General features: G+C 36.4%; 1 protein-coding gene across 1 annotated transcript; it reads left to right on the top strand.

Moving 5' to 3' along the window:
* Nucleotides 1-9,440: 9,440 nt before the first annotated feature.
* LOC143432375 (uncharacterized) lies at nucleotides 9,441-10,463 on the top strand. The gene has a single exon (XM_076909064.1). The coding sequence runs from the start codon at nucleotides 9,441-9,443 to the stop codon at nucleotides 10,461-10,463; it is 1,023 nt and encodes a 340-aa protein (XP_076765179.1).
* The last annotated feature ends 10,592 nt before the right edge of the window (nucleotides 10,464-21,055 follow it).

Below are 21,055 nucleotides of genomic sequence, written 5' to 3' on the forward strand. Positions count from 1 at the left end.
CGAGGCTTGCAAATCTCTCTTCGTTATTCTTGTAATTCGTACTTTGGAAGGTATATAGTACGTATTGACAGTCCGACGCTGAAAATCTCTAAAACTCTTCTGCTTTATGCAACGTTCAGGTCACCCATGATTATTATTCTGTTTGCTTTCTCTACCTTTTCTATGCTGACCTCAATTTGGTTTATATGTTCTTCGATTTCTTTCCGTTCCTTTTCGGCGAGAAGTAGCTGCTTATAGCTTTTGTTCCTTTGACCATTGCATGAACGATTCCAGTCGAGGAGTATGAGGTGCCATATGTGAAACATTTTCGATTAACGCCGGTTATCCATATCGCAGCGTCACCGTTCTCGTCTTGATGTCAGTATTCGTCCATCTTGTGTGCTTCCAATATTATTACCACGTCTGTCCCTTGAATCATTCGCATTTGCTGCATGATATCTTACGTCATTTGGCATCTGTTCAGATTGATTTGTTGGACTTTCAATTCCATATTCGTTTCTCGTTCTTTTCTGTCAACGCTTTTCTGTAGGCCGGACAATTAAAGCTTCGGTAACGTGTCTGATGTACGGATTTCTTCTTCCTGCCTCGCTGCAGATGATACATTTCGGTTTAATCGCGATGAAACCGATCATCGTATAAATCTAGGATCCGCATCTTCTGCAAATTCCCTTATTATATCTGACTTCTTCGCAATTTCTGCCGATATATCTCAGGTTACGGCATTTGAAGTATCTCTCTATTTTCGGTAGCACTTTGCTGGGACAAGGTGTTAATGCTATTCTAAGTCGTTTGACCTTCTCCAGCTCTTTACTGTATTCCTATCCAAATTCAACTAACGCGACTCGGTTGCTCCTCCTGATGTTTTCTATTAACGTTTTCTAATATGTCATTAGCTTCGCCGTGTCCTCGCTCAGAATATCTATCATTATGTCTGATGTGTGACTGCTCATTCGTCTATTTAAAAGTATAGGCGTTATTCTTATCGGTAGCTTTCCCATTATCCTGCATTTAATTCGGCTCCTGATGCTTCTCCTTCCGTGTCTGTGCTTCCTTCCAAGGCTTTCTTTTTCTCCCTTATATACGCTTTTCGTATACTTTTCAATTTCCTTATCCTTTTGTGTCATCGAAAGGGGGCTCCGAACCGCCTTCCCAACCTTTAATCTACTGTCAGGATCCGATGGGGCTGATTCCGAATCGCGAGCGAGCAGCACATCTCAGTAGCATATGCAAGCAGCCTCGCTCACGCCGGGGGTGGGGGCTGCAGGTCCTCCATCGCCCTACTGTATGCCCTGATGCGGGCGAGGAACTCCTAGGGCCACTCGACTCGCGACCAGCATTTATCCCATACTCTAACTGATTCGCAGTCACGCGTTTTCCATTAAGATTGCCGCGATCAGTGATATTGATTCGTTCAATCTAAATTAATATTTTCTTTTTAAGTTTCACGATTTTCTTACTTTCTCTCACGATATCGTCTATTTCGTTGTACCTTGCCCTTACGGTATGGTATGTAATCTGTTGTTTGATATTTCTAGGATTTCCTCTTAATAAATGCAATGTTTCCACAGATTTTCTTTTCACTTCTCTTTAGTTATGTTGTTATTTTATGCTCTCTACCTTCCACATTTCCTCTCTGCACCATCCCGGAACCGGCGTTATACGATTACTGCTGGATGGCGCCCGGGTCTCGCTACTCCGAGATAGAGTGTTCTCTCTTGCATTCGTTGATTTACATATGTCATATATTGGTGAATATTTCCTCCTATCCTTTGTATTTTCCGAATTGCGTTTATTTAGATGTATATCAGATATGCGTCGAAATATCGGATTTCCATACGATTTTTTAGTAAAGTTTTATTCTTTTCCGACTGTTCGCTTTCATTTAGCTGAAGACGCTCCTGTATTCGATGCGGACTCGTTCCGATTGAACCCGCCGATCATTACATTACATTACGTGAATGAACGTTCAATCGGAGCGGATCTCTGCCACTTCATAACTGCGGAAGGCTTACTGCATAGCCTCATCCCTGGGAAAGTTGCGGAGATTGCTTCCATCCCAAAATGGAAGTGTGGTTATGTTAAATTTAGTTAGGTTACGCTAGGTTTGGTTAGGTTGGGTTATACTTGGGAATGTTTGTAGGTTGCTTGGTTAAGTTGGATTAGATTTAAGAAAGCGTAGGTTTGATTGGTTTATGTTTAAGAAAGGTAAAGTTAGATTGTGCTAGGTTGGGTTAGATTTGAGTGAAGGCACGTTAAGTCGGATTAGGTGTAACTGAAGTCAGGTTGATTTAAATCAAGTTTAGTGGATGTCAGATTACGTTAAGCCAAGTAAGAGATGGATTACCGGTAGCTCTACAATGCCATCCGTCGATAGTTCTTAAATTCCCGGCTATTGACAATACCAGCCGTCATTATATCATAATTTTTCGACCACAGGCATCATCTACTGTCGTTATATCGTGAGCTACCGACCGCAGGCAACACCAGTCGTTCATAAGTCTTGAGTTACCTACTCTTGGCTGCACCAGCTGTATGTGAAAGCATGCGCTATCGGTTGTTGGTAACAGCAGTCGTCAATAATTTATGGATTATTAAGCACAAGCAGCACCATCCGTCGGCCGATTGTGAGTAACCGACCGCCGACAGCACCATCCATCGATATGTTATAAGTTATTCTTAATGGGAAAAGCCATCCGTAGGCATGTATTGACACGTTTCGCCATCTCTTCATTCACTGCTGAAACAGATTTGCGAAAAGCTCGAGCAGTTTTCACAGAGATGACTCCATCGGTCTGACAACAACGAACGCCACATACGGGATCTCACAAAACCATTTGCCACACAACTCAGTGCTGAAAGGGTTAATCATGTTAGCATTGTTACTTCTACCAGGCATAGAATCCATTGGTATGAAAAATTATGATCTTATGAATAATATCAAGGTATGCTTATCATATTCAGAGAAAGGCACAAATCCTCATATAGTAAATATCAGCCCACCACTAAGGATAAAAATTAAACTAAGTATAATAATATCCAAGTTTGGAATGTTAATATGTGCTCTTGGAAGGGCCGATGAACATGAAAATGATGGTATTGCTGTGAATGCAGTCTTGTCGAAGAGACTAAGTTATATATATTTCTAATTTCATTGTTAAAAAAAATAATTCTCTCAATTTAAGATTGCCTTAGGCACGCGTTATTTCAGGTATACATATGACTGCGATAGAGATTTTAGTTGGTTCAGAATCACAAAATTATAGTGGGAAGCTGGAAATAATGTGTGATGCAATGTACGCTTTTATTTTGCAAAAACAGTAAATCTGTTACTAATGAGTCTTTAATAGATGAGGCAATATTAAAAAACTGAAGGAATGTCTGATTTTACCCATTATGCGCGTAATCCAGGTGTGAATAATTAACTAAAGGTTTACAATTAATACATCAATGTATAATTTATATTTTAGTAAACAAATCAATTTATTTTACAGAATATAAATGTTATTGATAAGATAAATTGTAGCCTGATTCTTTTCTAGAGGAGTACTTGGAACATATGGATTTGAATAATTATATATGACAATTGAAAAGAACGAACAAATTATACAGATAAATCAGAGGAAAAGATCATGCAAATATTAACTGTCATCCAAACTAATTTAAACAGCGAGTTTGTTAACAAAACTGTAAGCTCAAATACTATATTGTTCCTTATGTTCAAAAAAAATTTATTAGGCTTCGTACATTACAGCACATCATAGATCAGTCTGATTAATTGCCCAAGCAACCATAATTCAAGAGTTAATTAACATCATTTTTGCAAAAATTTACAATATGTAAATTTCGTAAACGTTAATAGTGCCGAAACTTGTACACGGTTTGTGGATCTTAAAAAAGTTAAAAAGGTGCGGCAGGGAGAGGAGAACCTACTCAACCACTAGGTACAACATTAACAATAGATTCTCAAAATTTTCTCGCAATGCTTTCTCATAAAAAAAATATATCTTTTACGTTCGAAATTAATTAGAAATGCAAAATAATTTTACTAATAACATAATATTATATATCTTTCGGAGAATTAAAACTTGCATCGACAAAGCCGTAATGGGAAAGTTGAAAATTAGCGGTGATCTATGAAAAGCAATGAAATTAGAGAAATTAATGGTCAATTTAAAGTCAAAACTTACTTTGAAAAATTAAATACCGTCTTCTTAAAAAGAACCAACATATTAACTAATTAAGGAAAAATTGTTCCTAGTTATAAAAATTTTGTTATTTTTTGTAAAAGTTTAATACGATAATATAAAATATTTAAAGTATTAAAAAGACAAAAGTAAAATATATTTTTATGTTTTATAATATACTTTGTAACGCTAAATGATATAAATTAAATAAATCACGTTTGTCAATATTTATTTATGTCGATTGAACTTTACTCATACATTTATAACAAATATTTTAAGGCTTTATGCTTGGATGGATGCTTATATATAAGTATAACTGCCAAAATGAAATGAGATTGCAAAGTCCTATTTAAATTTCTGATAAAAGGATATAAATGATTATAATCTAATTATCAATTACAAATGGAATTCTACAATTTATCCATGTAATAATCCTTTCTTATTGCACGCATCCTCAAATACATACACAGTATCTTTAATCTGGATGGATTTCGTGTGTGCGTGTGTGTGGCTATGGTAGCAGTTGTAGAAATACCATCTAATAGGTGTCATTGTTTCGATTCTAGTAAATCGAATAAAATAGCATAAGATTTTCTGTAGAATATCAAGGGGATGACTCCAGATTTTTTTAATTGTTCTGGTTTTGAAAATTACCAAGATCGAAGGTTCCTTTATCTGAGATTAAGGCCTGCTTTCTTTTTTTCCAAACTTTTTTACATTGTATTACGTTCTTAAGACTCTTTGTAAGTTACAAAGAACAGAAACGCTACATGGATTATTAAAGTATAATAGTTTAGTTTATATTAACTCGAACATTTTAAATCCGTTTACGTTGCTTTGCTTGTTATATATGTTTATTACCTGTCGCTAAACCAACTACTACTGGCATCGTCCCTTTCTAAAATTTGGAGAATCTACCAAATCTAATGAAACCTTGCTTAGATTGCAAATGTGTTTTTACTGTATCATGCAAAAATGAAATTACATTGACAGAAGAACCAGCTAGTTCTCCACGCCTATTTGAAACAACATTAAATCACCTTGTTAAACAATAATTTGTTAAATGTGACTTGGACCTTTAAATTTGAATTTATAAACATCTAACAAATAAATATGCTTTTCTTACTATTCATATCATTATACTTTCAGTGATTTATTATGTGCTGTCATTTGATATACTAACTGCTTGATTATATTTTACAACGAACATTGCGTATCAATAGTTCTTCATTTTATCTATTATGTATATAAAAATGAATGTGTGTCTGTCTGTCTGTCTGTACTTGATAGATTCAAAAACCATACATCCAAACGCCGTGAAAATTTGGGAAATTATTAGGTATATCTCCGGGAAGGTTTTTGACAATTTTTTAAAATCAGAGTTGGGGTTCTAGGTGCTTCCGAACAAATATCCCAAAAATATCAAAATAACATTTAATTAGTAATATTTGTTAAAAGTGCAACCATGAATAAATTAAAAAATTAAATTTCTACTCATGAAATTTACTCATAGAATTTACTTTTTTAAAACAAATTAAACTGTAAAAAATAACATACCCATGATAACAGTTGTAATAACAATAAAAATATAAATCACGAGGTAAGTAAAATATTGAATCGTTTTATTTATATTTTTTCAATTATTGTTTCCTTTAAGATTTCAACAAATTAATTTAAATTACAAAAAACAACATTAATGAGTTTGACGTTCGATTTTTCGCCAGCAAAATCTAATAAATACAAAAATGCAGTCAAAAAACTTTTGCAATTATTAATACGTAAATAAATAAAAATATTATTGATTTCCAGCTGAAGAAAATAATTGGAAATACGTTTTATTTAACCCCACAGTTATGCCACCAAAGCGAAGTGCCACTGGTCGATCTACAAATCAAGCAAAAAGGAGAAGAGAAGAACGAGCTTCAGAAACAAGTGAGCAGAGACAAGCTAGACAAGAAAAGATCGAGTTCACACTGCTCTTGCTCGATCATTGGAAACGAATGAACAGAGGCAAGCAAGGCAAGAAAGAGGTCGAGTTCACACTGCTCTTGCTCGATCATTGGAAACGAATGAACAGAGACAAGCAAGGCAAGAAAGAGGTCAAGTTCACACTGCTCTTGCTCGATCATTGGAAACGAGGGAACAGAGGCAAGCAAGGTAAGAAAGAGATCGAGTTCATACTGCTCTTGCTCGATCATTAGAAACGAGCGAACAGAGGCAAGCAAGGCAGCAAAGGAATCGAATTCGCAGAACATAGACAAGACGCACGATATATACTGATTTGATTTCATGTGGTTTCAATTACAATCCCCTTTACAATTACGGTCTTCATCAAAGTGTAATTATTGGAAAAATGGATAAAAAGAGTACGTATTACGGTGCTCAAAAATTTAAAAATGAAGCACCAGGTATGTGTTGTACAGGTGGAAAAGTAAAGTCAGCAGACTTGCGTTTACCACCTGATCCATTATTAACTTTAGTATCAGGTGAAACAAGTAAATCAAAAATTATTTGAAAAATATACCCAAGTACAATTCATGCTTCCAAATGACATCGTTCGGAGCAACGAATATCGTTAGCGCAAAATATATGCCAACATTTAAAGTACAAAGGCAAATTTATCACCATGCTAGATCACTACTACCCTTGCCAAATGCTGATCACAAATATCTTCAGATATATTTTATGGGAAATACTGACGAACAAATGAACAGACGGTTTCAACTGAATATGAGTAGTAATGAATTAATTAAATTATTTAAAACTGCCATTGAACAACTGCCATCTGACGATTACAAAGTGATAATAAAGGCGGATAAAACACCTATTGGTCAACATCGAAGACAATTCAACGCACCAACGATCGATGAAGTGTCAATTGTCATAGTTGATGAAGAATTTAATTCTCGCGATATAATTCTTCGTCGTAGAAATGGTGACGTCCAGCGTCAAGTATCAGAAACGCATCGTTAATATGATGCATTACAATATCCCATTCTATTTTTGCAAGGAGAGGATGGATATCATTTTAATATTAATATGAGAAACCCTACAACTAATGTGGACATTCACAAAAAGGTCAGTGCTATGAATTATTATGCATATCAAACGATGATTCGTGAGAATGCTGATAATCATATATTGAAATATAGACAATTATTTCATCAATACATTGTTGACATGTATGTATCTTAGTGAATTGGGAAAAATGGTCATTTTACCATCCACATTTACAGGCAGCCTAAGACATATGCATGAATATGCACAAGATGCAATGACGTATATTCGTGCATATGGTCGTCCAAATTTTTTCATTACATTTACATGCAACCGAGCATGGGATGAAACGAAGGAGCTTTTATTAATTGGACAATCACCATCAGATCGTCATGATATTTCTGCGCGTGTATTTAAACAAAAATTAAAATCTTTAATAGATTTTATTGTCAAACACTATGTATTTGGAGAGACGCGCTGTTGGATGTATTCCATTGAATGGCAAAAAAAGTAGTTTACCACATGCGCATATTTTAATATGGATGATGGGAAAGATAACACCAAACAGAATTGATGAAATCATCTCTGCAGAAATACCAGACATTGAAATTGATAAAGATTTGCATGATATTGTCTCAAAAAATATGATTCATGGTCCATGTCGCTCACTAAATAATAATTCACCATGCATATCAGATGGAAAGTGCACAAAGCGGTATTCTAGAGACTTACTTGTTGAAAGTATTACAGGGGTTGATGGATATCTACTCTATCGACGACGATCTACCGAAGATGGTGGAAAATCCATTAAACTAAAAGTACCCAACAATACTATTGATGTTGATAATCATTGGGTAGTACCATATTCTCCATTACTACTAAAAACGTATAACGCACACATAAATGTTGAGTACTGCAATTCAGTGAAAGCTATAAAATATATTTGCAAGTATGTGAACAAAGGAAGCGATATGGCAGTGTTTGGAGTGGAAAATATAACTGTATCTAACGATGAAATCACCCAATATCAACTGGGACGCTAAATATGTAGTAATGAGGTTGCATGGCGTATTTTATCATTTTCCATTCATGAGCGATATCCAACGGTTGCTCATTTAGCAGTACATTTTGAAAATGGACAGCGTGTATATTTTACATCAGAAAATGTACGTGCAAGAGCAATGTCACCACCGCCAACAACATTAACTGAATTTTTCACATTATGTAGAAATGATACCGTTGCAAGGACACTACTGTACTCTGAAGTACCAACTTATTTTACGTGGAATACATCAACAAGAAAATTTTAGCGTCGTAAAAAGGGTAAAACAGTACAAGGACACCTAATTTATATTCCACAAATGCATTGGGTCGTCTGCACACTGTACATCCAAATAACGCAGAATGATTTTACCTATGATTATTATTAATCAATGTTTGTGGATCAATATCTTTCTAAGAATTAAAAACGGTCAATGGCCATGTATGTGCTACATGTCGTGAAGCTTGCCAGAAATGAAATCTCTTGGAAAACGATGCTCATTGGGATATTTCACTCGCTAATGCTTCTAATACAGCTCAACCACAGCAGATACGTACACATCATACTAACTACATGTTTTCCTGCTAATCCAAAGGATCTTTGGAAAAAATATAAAGACTATATGAGCGAAGACATTTTACATCGCATGCGTAGATTAAATGCTAATCCCAACATTCAATGTACATCAAATATATACAATGAGGTATTGATTTTAATTGAGGATGTATGTTTGACAATAGTCAACTAGTCACTGACAGAATTGGGAATGATTACTCTAAATAGATCTGGTAATGACATTTTCGATCGTGATGTACAACGAGAAACGCACTTCAATGTTAATGAATTACAAACATTTGTTTGAATTAATCTGCCGAAATTGGTATTAGAACAACGAACAGCATATGACACAATTATAAATGCAATATATAACAAAAGTTGTGGTTTATATTTCTTAGATGCACCTGATGGCACTGGCAAAACTTTTCTTATTTTAATTATTCTGGCAAGAATAAGATCATAAAATAATATTGCACTTGCTATTGCATCATTTGTTATTGCAGCAACTCTTTTGGACGGTGATCGAACAGCACATTCAGCATTGAAAATGCCATTAAATATGCAGGTAACTGAAACTCCAACATGTAATATTAGCAAATATTCTGGGATGGGAAAAGTACTAAGATCACGTCAGCTTAATAATATGGGATGAAAGCACCATGGCACACAAGAAATCATTGAAACGTACATTAAAAGATTTGAGAGGAAATAAGCAGCTCTTTGGTGGTGCATTCATTTTGCTAGCTAATGATTTTCGACAAACTTTACCAGTTATACCACGTTCAGTACCTGCAGATGAATTGAATGCATGTCTCAAATCATCAGTTTTATGGCGGTATGTGGAGAAAATATCTTTAAAGACCAATATGCGTGTTCAATTACAACAAGATGAATCTTCTGAACCATTTGCAAAACAATTATTAGATATTGGGAATGGTAAAATGGAAATAGATCAATCCACACACTGTATTACATTACCAGAAAACTTTTGTCACATTGTAAAATCCACTGATGAATTGATTGCCAAAGCTTTTTCAAATTTATCGCAGAATTATAAAAATAACCAACGGGTTAGTGAGCGTGCTATATTGGCAGCTAAAAACATTGATGTGAATTTAATAAACTGCACAATTCAAATTAAAATACCTGATGAAGAAACAACATATAAATCCATAGATACTGTTGTCAATCACGATGAATCAGTTAATTATCCAACAGAATTTTTTAATTCATTGGATCTACAAGGAATGCCACCACATATTTTATCTTTGGAAATTGGTCCCCCAATCATCCTTCTACGAAATATAAATCCATCGCAACTATGCAATGGGACTAGGCTATCAGTAAAAAAATTAATAAATAACATAATTGAGGCAACCATTTTAAAGGGAAAACATCAAGGGGAACATGTGCTACTACCACGCAATCCCATAATACCAACGAATACTTCATTTGAATTCAAACGTCTACAGTTTCCGGTACGACTAGCCTTTGCAATGACCATTACCAAAGCACAGGAACAATCATTGCAAGTATGTGGATTAAATTTGGTAAATCCATGCTTCTCATATGGACAGCTGTACGTTGGGTGTTCTCGAGTTGGAAAACCTTCAAATTTATTTATTCTTGCACCAGATAGGAAAACAAATAATGTTGTATATTTACAAGCACTACTAAGATAAAGTTCACCATCAATCATCAAATATCATTCATTTCATGATGATATTTAATAATTACTTATATTATTGTTCAATTGAAATTCGTTTGCAATATTGTTTAATATCACAAGTGAAGAAGCATGTTTATTCTACCATCAACTATGTATATCTATGTTTTGTACATGTGTTATATTCAAATGACATATATGTAGGGGTAATTTTATTGTTAATTTTCATTTTGATGTATTGTATACATTTGATCATTAATAAATTATATTTGAGGTATTAAAACTGCCTTTTCGTTCAGAGACAGCAACGTGTGAACTGGTACAGCTAGTCTTACTTATAAAATAAAAATTCATGCTGTTGCGTCCCTAACTTCGCCTTGTGTAATTTCTTAAACAACATGCTGTCATCGTATTGAATATAACCCTCAACTGCATGAATTTGTAACGATGAATTAAAAAATATATATATAAAATAAATTTATATATTTTTATGATAAAGTAATTAAAGACTTTATGGGAAAAATCGCCGTATCGAGCTAGTTTATAGAAAATAATAAAATCGAGTTCTTGTATCTTTGTTTCGTGCCGGTGTATCTATTTTGGAATCAAAATAAATAACTTGCTTAGTTTGGTCATTTTTCATATTCGTTTATAATTTTTATAGAAACAGCATCCCCATTCGTAAATGTCAGTCTACGCCACTACCACGCGTGTAGCTATGGTGAGCTAATAGTGTAATTGCCATGGCCATGTAGCCCGTGTGCTATATCGCGGTGCATTAATAGTGCCGTGTTACGAGTGTCGCCCCAGTACTAAGGGTATGCCGTTACGAGACTGAGTAGGTGCAGTGTATTAGCACAGTTCTACCGCGGAATTTGTTCCATCCGTTGTCATTGACGTGCCAATCGCTGGATGTTTGAGAGATTGTAGTGCATGAGGCAGACCTGTTTCTTATTATCGTCAAGGAGATAAATTTTCATTCCTCCCTTTTTGAACTTTGCTAATTATTGTTTGGATTTTTTGCCTTTTACGTATCTCTATGTCCGCATTGTGGATTCAACTTATGTATGATCTTTTTGGTCTTCATATTTTGTTACATGTAACATTATATATGGATTGCACTTTTGTTATGTAATGCTCAAATTTGTAATCCTCAGATTCTTTTACTCTTTGGTAAAGCAGCTTGTTTGATTAACATATATTTATTAGGCATAGATGTAAATAATTAGAAACATGCTATTAAGACGGTATTAAATATGTTGTTGCAATTATATATTTAAGTTCTAAAGATGTAGATGGAATTAGTGTCCGATATTTTACGTGATCCAATTGACGTATCGAATAAGGCTATGAAATATGGAAACCTTTTACTATTCCTCGACCCCTTTCCATGTTAAATAAATGATTAGTTCTGCAAGACGAGAAGTCTGAATTAGTGAGATCCCTACGAACATAAGTAATTTGTAAGTAATACATTTTTTTTCTTTGAAATATTTGCTTTTGCATAGAATAGAACGTATAGATATAAATTCCTGTTTTATATCCATTTCGGTTCCAATTCTATTCTCTTCTTCTATTCTCAGTTCCACATACTTATCCTTTATCACCATCATATATGTTGCATAAGATTATAATAACTTTTTTGTCCTTAAATTTTGCGGATATTTCAATCAAATTTCCTTTGATTAAAAAAACTGAAATTAACACGTTCACGCCGGGGTGACCCACCGGTGGATCACACTTGACTGTTCCGTGAGGTGGCGTGACCCAACGGTGGGTCACACTTGACTGCTCCGTGGGGCGGCGTGACCTACTCGTGGGTCACGCGCTTTCAGAAAATTAGTCGTTAAAAAAAATAAGTGCTTGATGCAAGAAATGTGCGCTCAAAAAAACGTAGATTTCCGCCCCGTCGTGAACGTGTTAAAAAAGAGTGACACGTACCATTTCTTCGAAACGTTGTATCGTAATTTGCATCTGACTGTTTCGAAAGGCACACACATTACTTAGCGTTTCCATTGATTCGGTCAGCAGAGTAAAGAAATATTCTACTTTCAATATCGTCGGCTCTTATCATTCTAAGGCAAATACATTCATCTTCCGACATCGTGAACTCTGTTTTTTGGCTAAATTACAGAAAAACAAATATATTAAACATCGTAATATTAAATTTAACTTTGTTCATCGTTGCCTTGTTGGACACATCCATAACAATATGCAGGGTGGGCAGAAATAATTAGCACCTCAAATATCCTTGAAACTATAAATTTCATATAAATTTTTGCTGATATAAAATTGCACAGTAGAAATGGGAGTTGGAAGTATGTTGGAAATTTGAAGGTTACCTTCATTTTTTAAAACGAACTAATATGTTTATGCTTCCGTAATACGATAGAGCATTTTAAAACGTGTTCAAAGACCTGTAATATGAAGCCATTGAAGGTTAGAAAAAGTAAAGGAAGGCGATAATACTTACGGATTGGTAGTAAATGAAACATACGTATTGTAAACAATGGTGGAAGGAAGTGAATAGACACTGTTCGAAGGCCATTTGAATAGTTTGCAAGATAAGTTAAACATGATACCATTAGTATTGAAAAATCGGTTTGATTACGTTTGGTTAGGCTGTTCGTTTGTCGTCCATTTTATAAGTACTGAGCTGCGGATTCCTGAGGACAACTCACTAAATTGTTGAACTATGGAGGATTATCATTGTGAATTTGAATAAAAGAAGGTAATTAAATTCCATTAGATTGTAAACAAGTCTTAATATTTCTTTATAAATAGTAAGATAAAATACATACCTCTCTGTTATTATTATTTCGTAAAGAATTTTAATTGCAACTATATAGTTCACAACGATAAAAAATATTCATCAGGAAACTCTAAATATTAAATTAGAGAACCAAGCAAAACATTTTCAATAATTACTAACATAAAAAATACTTGAACATTCCAATAAAAAGGTGTTCTAAACAGGAGTTAGAAAAATCAAACATTCAATTTCAATAACAGAATGGATCTATAAGAGGTAAAATATTTTGAAAACTTTAATTACAGTCTTTAATACAAACAGTTGGACGGTGTTTTAATTTTTAAGAAAATTGATGAAAGTTAACCATTTTGAAATGGTCAGAATCTTTGCCGTTTGAGCAATAAGTGACGAACAAATAACTGCATAAATGACAGGCTTATAAACATATTGATTAAATCTTATGCAGTCACGTTTTTAACCGAGTTACTAAATAATAATCAACACTAAGTAATCATTTAAGAACTTAAACGATTACACCTCGCATACATACAAAAATATTGAAAACGTGAAATGTAAGTGGTTTATCAAAAATTCTTCTAAAAGTACGAGAGAAGTAAGCAACTTCTAAAGTTTTAAGCAACGCGATGGCCCTTATCTGCCTGCGTTTCATAGTAAGAAAGTTCTGAAGTTCAATGAAATCAGATAGACCTCCTCGCTATCAACATTTCAAAGTAAGTTCTCAAATTCTGAGTTCAACGTTTAAAGCTATGTGTTTTCTATATATCTATGTAAAGTGATGGTCCCTATCAGTATAGGCGATTCAAAGTACGTAAGATGCAAAGTTCTATGCAACATGATGGCGCTCCTCATTTCTACGTTTCATAGTAAGCACTTTCTAAATTTCCATGCAACGCGATGCAGCTTCACAGTCCTAAGTTTCAAAGGAATGTCTAAATTTTCACGAAAAGGGTTGTCGCATTTGAGTGTCTACGTGTCAATGTGAACGGCTGGGAAGTTTTCTTGCAATAAGATGGAGCATGTCGGTACTATAATTCATCGTAAGTAATAAAAAATATTGTGTGCAACAAGATGGTGCGTCTCAGTTTCACGCTTCAAAGCAATTATGTTGTAATATTCTAAACATCGCATTAAGCTTACCTGCTTCTACATTTCAGAATAATGTAAATGCTACAATTCCTGCAACGGAATGGCCTTTCATCGTGTTTACGTTTCAGAGCAATAGAGTTGCAATGCTCCATGCAATGCGGTGACGCATCTCATTTCAACGTTACAAAATAAGTAAGCACTAACGTTCTATGCATTGCATTATGCATATTTTCTACTACACTCCAAACGAATGCGAATTCTACAATTTCATTCATAATGTCTGCATGTTAAAGCAATAGAGTACTAATGCTTCATGCAATGCGATGACGCATCTTATTTCAAAGCTTCCAAATTAGTAGGCTGCAATCTCCTATGCACAGCAATATGCCGATCTGCTTCTATACTTCAAAAGAAAGTGAAATCTACAGTTCCTTGCAACGAGATGGTGTTTCAGTGTCTGCGTTTTCAACGAGTAGCGTTCTAATGTATTATGCATCGCTATGACGCATATAATTTGAACGTTTCAAAGTAATTAGGTTGAAATGCTCTATGCGTCGCATTATACATACCTGCTACAGCACTTCAACAGAATGTGAATTCGACAGTAGCCTGCAATGAGGTGGCGTCTTGCAGTGTCTTCAATGCAACGCAATGGGGTTTTATTACTCCATGCAATATGATGCCTTTCGACTTTACGAAGAATGTAAGCAGTAACGATCTATGCATCGCATTATGCTTATCTGCTTCTACACTTTAAGGAAATGTGAAGTATACAGTCGCTTGAACGGTAGATGAAACGGTTATTGCTCTGATATGCAGATACTATGAAGCGCCAACCCCTTGCATGGGAGTGTACAATTTACATTCCTTTGAATTCTAGAGGCAGATTGGCATAATGCTGTGCAATGAAGTTTCAGATTAATTACTTTGAAAAGTTGAAATGAGGTGCGCCATCACATTGCATTGGCATTCGACCTCTATTACCTTCAGAGGTAGACACTTTTAATCACCATCCTGTTGCACCGATCTGTAGAATTCACATACCTATACAGTTTTGAAGCAGATATGCATACTGCTACGCATTGAAGATTACAGCATAGTTACTTTGGATGTTAGAATGAGATGCGCCTTTGCATTGCATGGAGCATTAGAACCCTATTGCAATGACACGCAGACATTATGAAGCGTCATTCCGTTGCATGGAACAGTATTATTCTCATTCCTTCGACTTGTGGCAGCAGGTGAGCATAATGCTATTCATAGAACATTCCAACCTACTTAATTTGAAACGTTGAAATGAGATGCACTATCGCATGGCATGGAGCATTAGACCTCTACTACTTTGACGCGAAGAATCTTTGAAGTGTCATGCTTTTGCATGGAACTGTAGAAATCACATTTCTTGCAGGTGTGGAAGCAGAAAAGCGTAATGCTATGCTTAGAAGATTGCAGCTTACTTAATTCGAAACGCTGAATTGGGATGACCCATCGCATTGCATGGAGCATTGGAACTCTCTTATTTTGGGACTTCGATATGTAGACATCTAGAAACACTATTCCGTAGCAAGAACGTGTGGGCTTTACATTCTTTTGAAATGTTGAAGAGATATACATAACGCGTTACATTGAAATTACATCTTATCATGAAACATAAAAATCATATGCGATATCGCTTTTTATGAAGAATTAGAACTCCAGTGTTTCGGTACGTAGACTGCTAGAAACGCAATTCCTTAGCTAGAAAGTGCGGGCTTTACATTCATTTGAAATGTTGACGAGATAGATATAACGCGTTTCATTGAATATTACATCTTAGCATGAGATACATAAATGAGAAGGGATACCGCGTTTTAAGAATAATTAGAACATTATTGCTACGATATCTAAATATCTAGAAACGCTATTCCATAGCAAGGTAGTGAAGCATTTACATTCCTATGTAGTGTAGACGAGATATGCATAGCGCGTTGCATTGATATAACATCTTATCATGAAACATACAAATGAAATGCGATATCGCGTTTTATGAAGAATTAGAGCTGTATTGCTTCGAAACATAGATATCTAGATACGCTATTCCGTAGCAGAGAAGTATGGGCTTTACATTCTTCTGAAGTGTAGACGAGATATACATAACGCGTAGCACAGAATATTACATCTTAGCATGAGACATAGAAAAACGATGCTATATCGCGTTTTGTGAAGCACTAGAACTCTACTGCTTCGAAACGTAGGCATCTGGAAACGCTACTTCCTAGCAAGGAATTGTCGCATTTACATTCATTTGAAGTGTAGATGAGGTATACAAAACACTTCGCAATGAATATTATGTCCTATTATGAAATATAGAAATGAGATGCGATATCGAGATATAAAAAGCTTTAAAACTCTATTGCTTCGACACGGAGACGTCTGCAGATGCCATTTCCTAGCAAGGAAGTGTCGCATTAACATTCTTTTGATATGAATACGAGGTATACATGACACTTCGCAATGGATATTATATCATATCATGAAACATAGAAATGAGATGCGATGCCACGTTTTAAGAAGTTTTAGAACTCTATTGCTTCGACACGGAGACATCTGCAAACAATATTTCCTAGCAAGTAAGTGTCGCATTTACATTCTTTTGAACTGAATACGAGGTATACATGACACTTCGCAATGAATATTATATCTCATCATGAAACATAGAAATCAGATGCTATATCTCGTTTTAAGAAGCATTAGAACTCCATTTCTTCGATACGTAGACATCTGCCAACGCCATTTCCCAGGAAGGAAGTGTCGCATTTACATTCACCTGAAGTGTATGCGAGGTATACATGACTCTTCGCTATGAATATTATGTCTTATCATGAAACATCGAAATGAGATGCGATATCGCGTTTTAAGAAGCATTAGAAATCTACTGCATCGATACGTATACGTATATTTACATTCTTTTGAAGTGAATACGAGATATACATGACACTTCGCAATGAATATTATCTCTTATCATGAAACATAGAAGTGAGATGCGATGTCGCTTTTAGGAAGCATTAGAACTCTATTGCTACGATACGTAGACATCTGCAAACGCCATTTCCTAGCAAGGAAGAGCCGCATTTACATTCATTTGAAGTGAGTACGAGATATACATGACACTTCGCAATGAATATTATCTCTTATCATGAAACATAGAAGTGAGATGCGATGCCGCGTTTTAGGAAGCATTAGAACTCTATTGCTACGATACGTATACATCTGCAAACGCTATTTCCTAGCAAGTAAGTGTCGCATTTACATTCATTTGAAGTGTATGCGAAGTATACATAATACTGCACAATGAATATTATATCTTATCATGAAACATAGAATTGAGATGCGATATCGCGTTTTGAGAAGCATTAGAACTCTAATGCTTCAACACGTAAACATCTGAAAACGCAACTTCCTAGCAAGGAAGTGTGGCATTTACATTCATTTGAAGTGAATACGAGGTATACATGACACTTCGCAATAAATATTATATCTTATCATGAAACATGGGAATGAGATGCGATATCGCGTTTTAAGAAGCATTAGAACCCTATTGCTTCGATACGGTGACATCTGCAAACGCTATTTCCTAGCAAGGAATTGTGGCATTTACATTCATTTGAAGAGTATGCGAGGAATAAGTGACACTTCGCAATGAATATTATATTTTATAATGGAACATAGGAGTGAGATGCCATCGCGTGTTTTGAGAAGCATTAGATCCCTATTGCTACAATACGTAGACATCTGCAAACTCTATTTCTTAGCAAGGAAGTTTCGCTCTTACATTCTTTCGTAGTGAATACGAGCTATTCATAACACTTCGCAATGAATATTATATCTTATCGTGAGTCATAGAAATGAGATGCTATATCGCGATTTAAAATGCATTAGAACCCTATTGCTACGATACATAGACATCTGCAAACGCTATTTCCTAGCAAGGAAGTGTCGCATTTACATTCTTTTGAAGTGAATACGAGGTATACATAACACTCCCCAATGAGTATTATATCTGATCACGAAACATAGAAATGAGATTCCATTTCTCGCTTTAAAAAGCATTAGAACTCTATTGCTTCGATACGTAGACATCTGCAAACGCTACTACCTAGCAAGGAAGTGTCGCATTTACTTTCTTTTGAAGTGAATACGAGGTATACACGACACTTCGCAATGAATATTATATCTTATCAAGAAACATTGAAATGAAATGCGATATCGCGTTTTAAGAGGCATTAGAACTCTATTGCTACGATACGTATACATCTGCAAACGCTATTTCCTAGCAAGGAAGTGTCGCATTTACATTCTTTTGAAGTGAATACGAGGTATACCTAACACTGCACAATGAATATTATATCTTATCATGAAACATAGAAATGAGATGCGATATCGCTATTTAAGAAGCATTAGAATTCTATTGCTTCGATACGGTGACATCTGCAAACGCTATTCCATAGCAAGGAAGAGTCGCATTTACATTCTTTTGTAGTGAATACGAGGTATACACGACACTTCGCAATGAATATTGTATCTTATCATGAAACATAGGAATGAGATGCCATATCGCGTTTTGAAAAGCATTAGAACCCTATTGCTAGGATACGTAGACATTTGCAAACGCTGTTTCTTAGCAAGGAAGTGTCGCATTTACATTCTTTTGAAGTGAATACGAGATATACATGACACTTCGCAATGAATATTATCTCTTATCATGGAACATAGAAGTGAGATGCGATGTCGCGTTTTAGGAAGCATTAGAACTCTATTGCTACGATACGTAGACATCTGCAAACGCCATTTCCTAGCAAGGAAGAGCCGCATTTACATTCATTTGAAGTGAGTACGAGATATACATGACACTTCGCAATGAATATTATCTCTTATCATGAAACATAGAAGTGAGATGCGATGCCGCGTTTTAGGAAGCATTAGAACTCTATTGCTACGATACGTATACATCTGCAAACGCTATTTCCTAGCAAGAAAGTGTCGCATTTACATTCTTTTGAAGTGAATACGAGGTATACCTAACACTGCACAATGAATATTATATCTTATCATGAAACATAGAAATGAGATGCGATATCGCTATTTAAGAAGCATTAGAATTCTATTGCTTCGATACGGAGACATCTGCAAACGCTATTCCATAGCAAGGAAGAGTCGCATTTACATTCTTTTGAAGTGAATACGAGGTATACACGACACTTCGCAATGAATATTGTATCTTATCATGAAACATAGGAATGAGATGCCATATCGCGTTTTGAAAAGCATTAGAACCCTATTGCTAGGATAAGTAGACATTTGCAAACGCTATTTCTTAGCAAGGATGTGTCGCATTTACATTCTTTTGAAATGAATACGAGGTATACATGACACTTCGCAATGAATATTATATCTTATCATAAAACAAAGAAATGAGATGCGATATCGCGATTTAAGAAGCATTAGAACTCTATTGCTTCGGTACGTAGACATCTGGAAACGCTATTTCCTAGCAAGGAAGTGTCGCATTTACATTCTTTTGAAGTGAATACGAGATTTACATGACACTTCGCAATGAATATTATCTCTTATCATGAATTATAGAAGTGAGATGCGATGTGGCGTTTTAGGAAGCATTAGAACTCTATTGCTACGATACGTAGACATCTACAAACGCTATTTCCTAGCAAGGAAGTGTCGCATTTACATTCATTTGAAGTGTGGACGATGTATACATAGCACTTCGCAATGAATATTATATCTTATCATGAAACAGAAATGAGATGCGATATCGCGTTTGAAGAAGCATTAGAACTCTATTGCTTCGATACGTAGATCTGTGGAAACTGTCTATTGCAGGTCCTAGCAGGTGATGCTGGTGATGGGGGTCAGCTGATAGGCTGATGCAGGCGTTTGCCGGCGATGGCGTTACGGTGTCCAGGCCGAGTAAGCGGCGGATCACCGCGTGCTCGGCCTGGACGAGTCGGTCACCCCTGTTGAGGTGGCCGTGGCAATTGCCGGCACCGGAGGGTGCCAAGTGGAAGACCTGAAGACTGGAATAATCCGGTCTTCACCTAGAGGGCTCGGCACCCTTTGGGTGCAGTGCCCCCTGGCAGCGGCCAAGAAAGTGGTCGCTGCCGGCCGCATCCGGGTGGGTTGAGCTGATGCCCGCGTTATGGTTTTAAAACTCCGCCTGGAGCAGTGCTACCGCTGCTGGGAGCTGGGTCATGTCCAGCAGCGGTGCACTGCGAAGGTGGTTCGGTCTCACCTGTGTTACAGGTGTGGTGAGACCGGCCACCAGGCTGGCCTTTGCACCGCGGCCGCCCCTGTCTGCCTCATCTATAAAGTGGCAGGGCGGCCCGCGGACCACAGAACGGGGGGCAAGTCGTGCTCCCCGCCTAAGGCCCGCCGAAGCGGCAAGGGTGCGCAGCCGTCGTCGGTTGCGCAGAAGGTAGTAAAGCCTGGAGAAAAGAAGAGCAAGGTTCCCAGTGTCCATAGAGGGGGTGGTGAAGCTGCACCACCCTCCAACGTGGGACGTTCCAGCGGGGGTTGTGCAACCGCATCACCCTCCATCGCGGGATGTTCCAGCGGGGGTGGTGAATCAGCAACACCCTCCATCGCGGGATGTTCCGGCGGGGGTGGTGCATCAGCATCACCCTCCATCGCGGGTTGTTCCGGCGGGGGTGGTGCGACCGCATCACCCTCCAACGTGGGAGGATCCAGCGGGTGTT

Source organism: Xylocopa sonorina, unplaced genomic scaffold (genome assembly GCF_050948175.1).
Source record: "Xylocopa sonorina isolate GNS202 unplaced genomic scaffold, iyXylSono1_principal scaffold0109, whole genome shotgun sequence".
Classification (NCBI taxonomy): domain Eukaryota; kingdom Metazoa; phylum Arthropoda; class Insecta; order Hymenoptera; family Apidae; genus Xylocopa; species Xylocopa sonorina.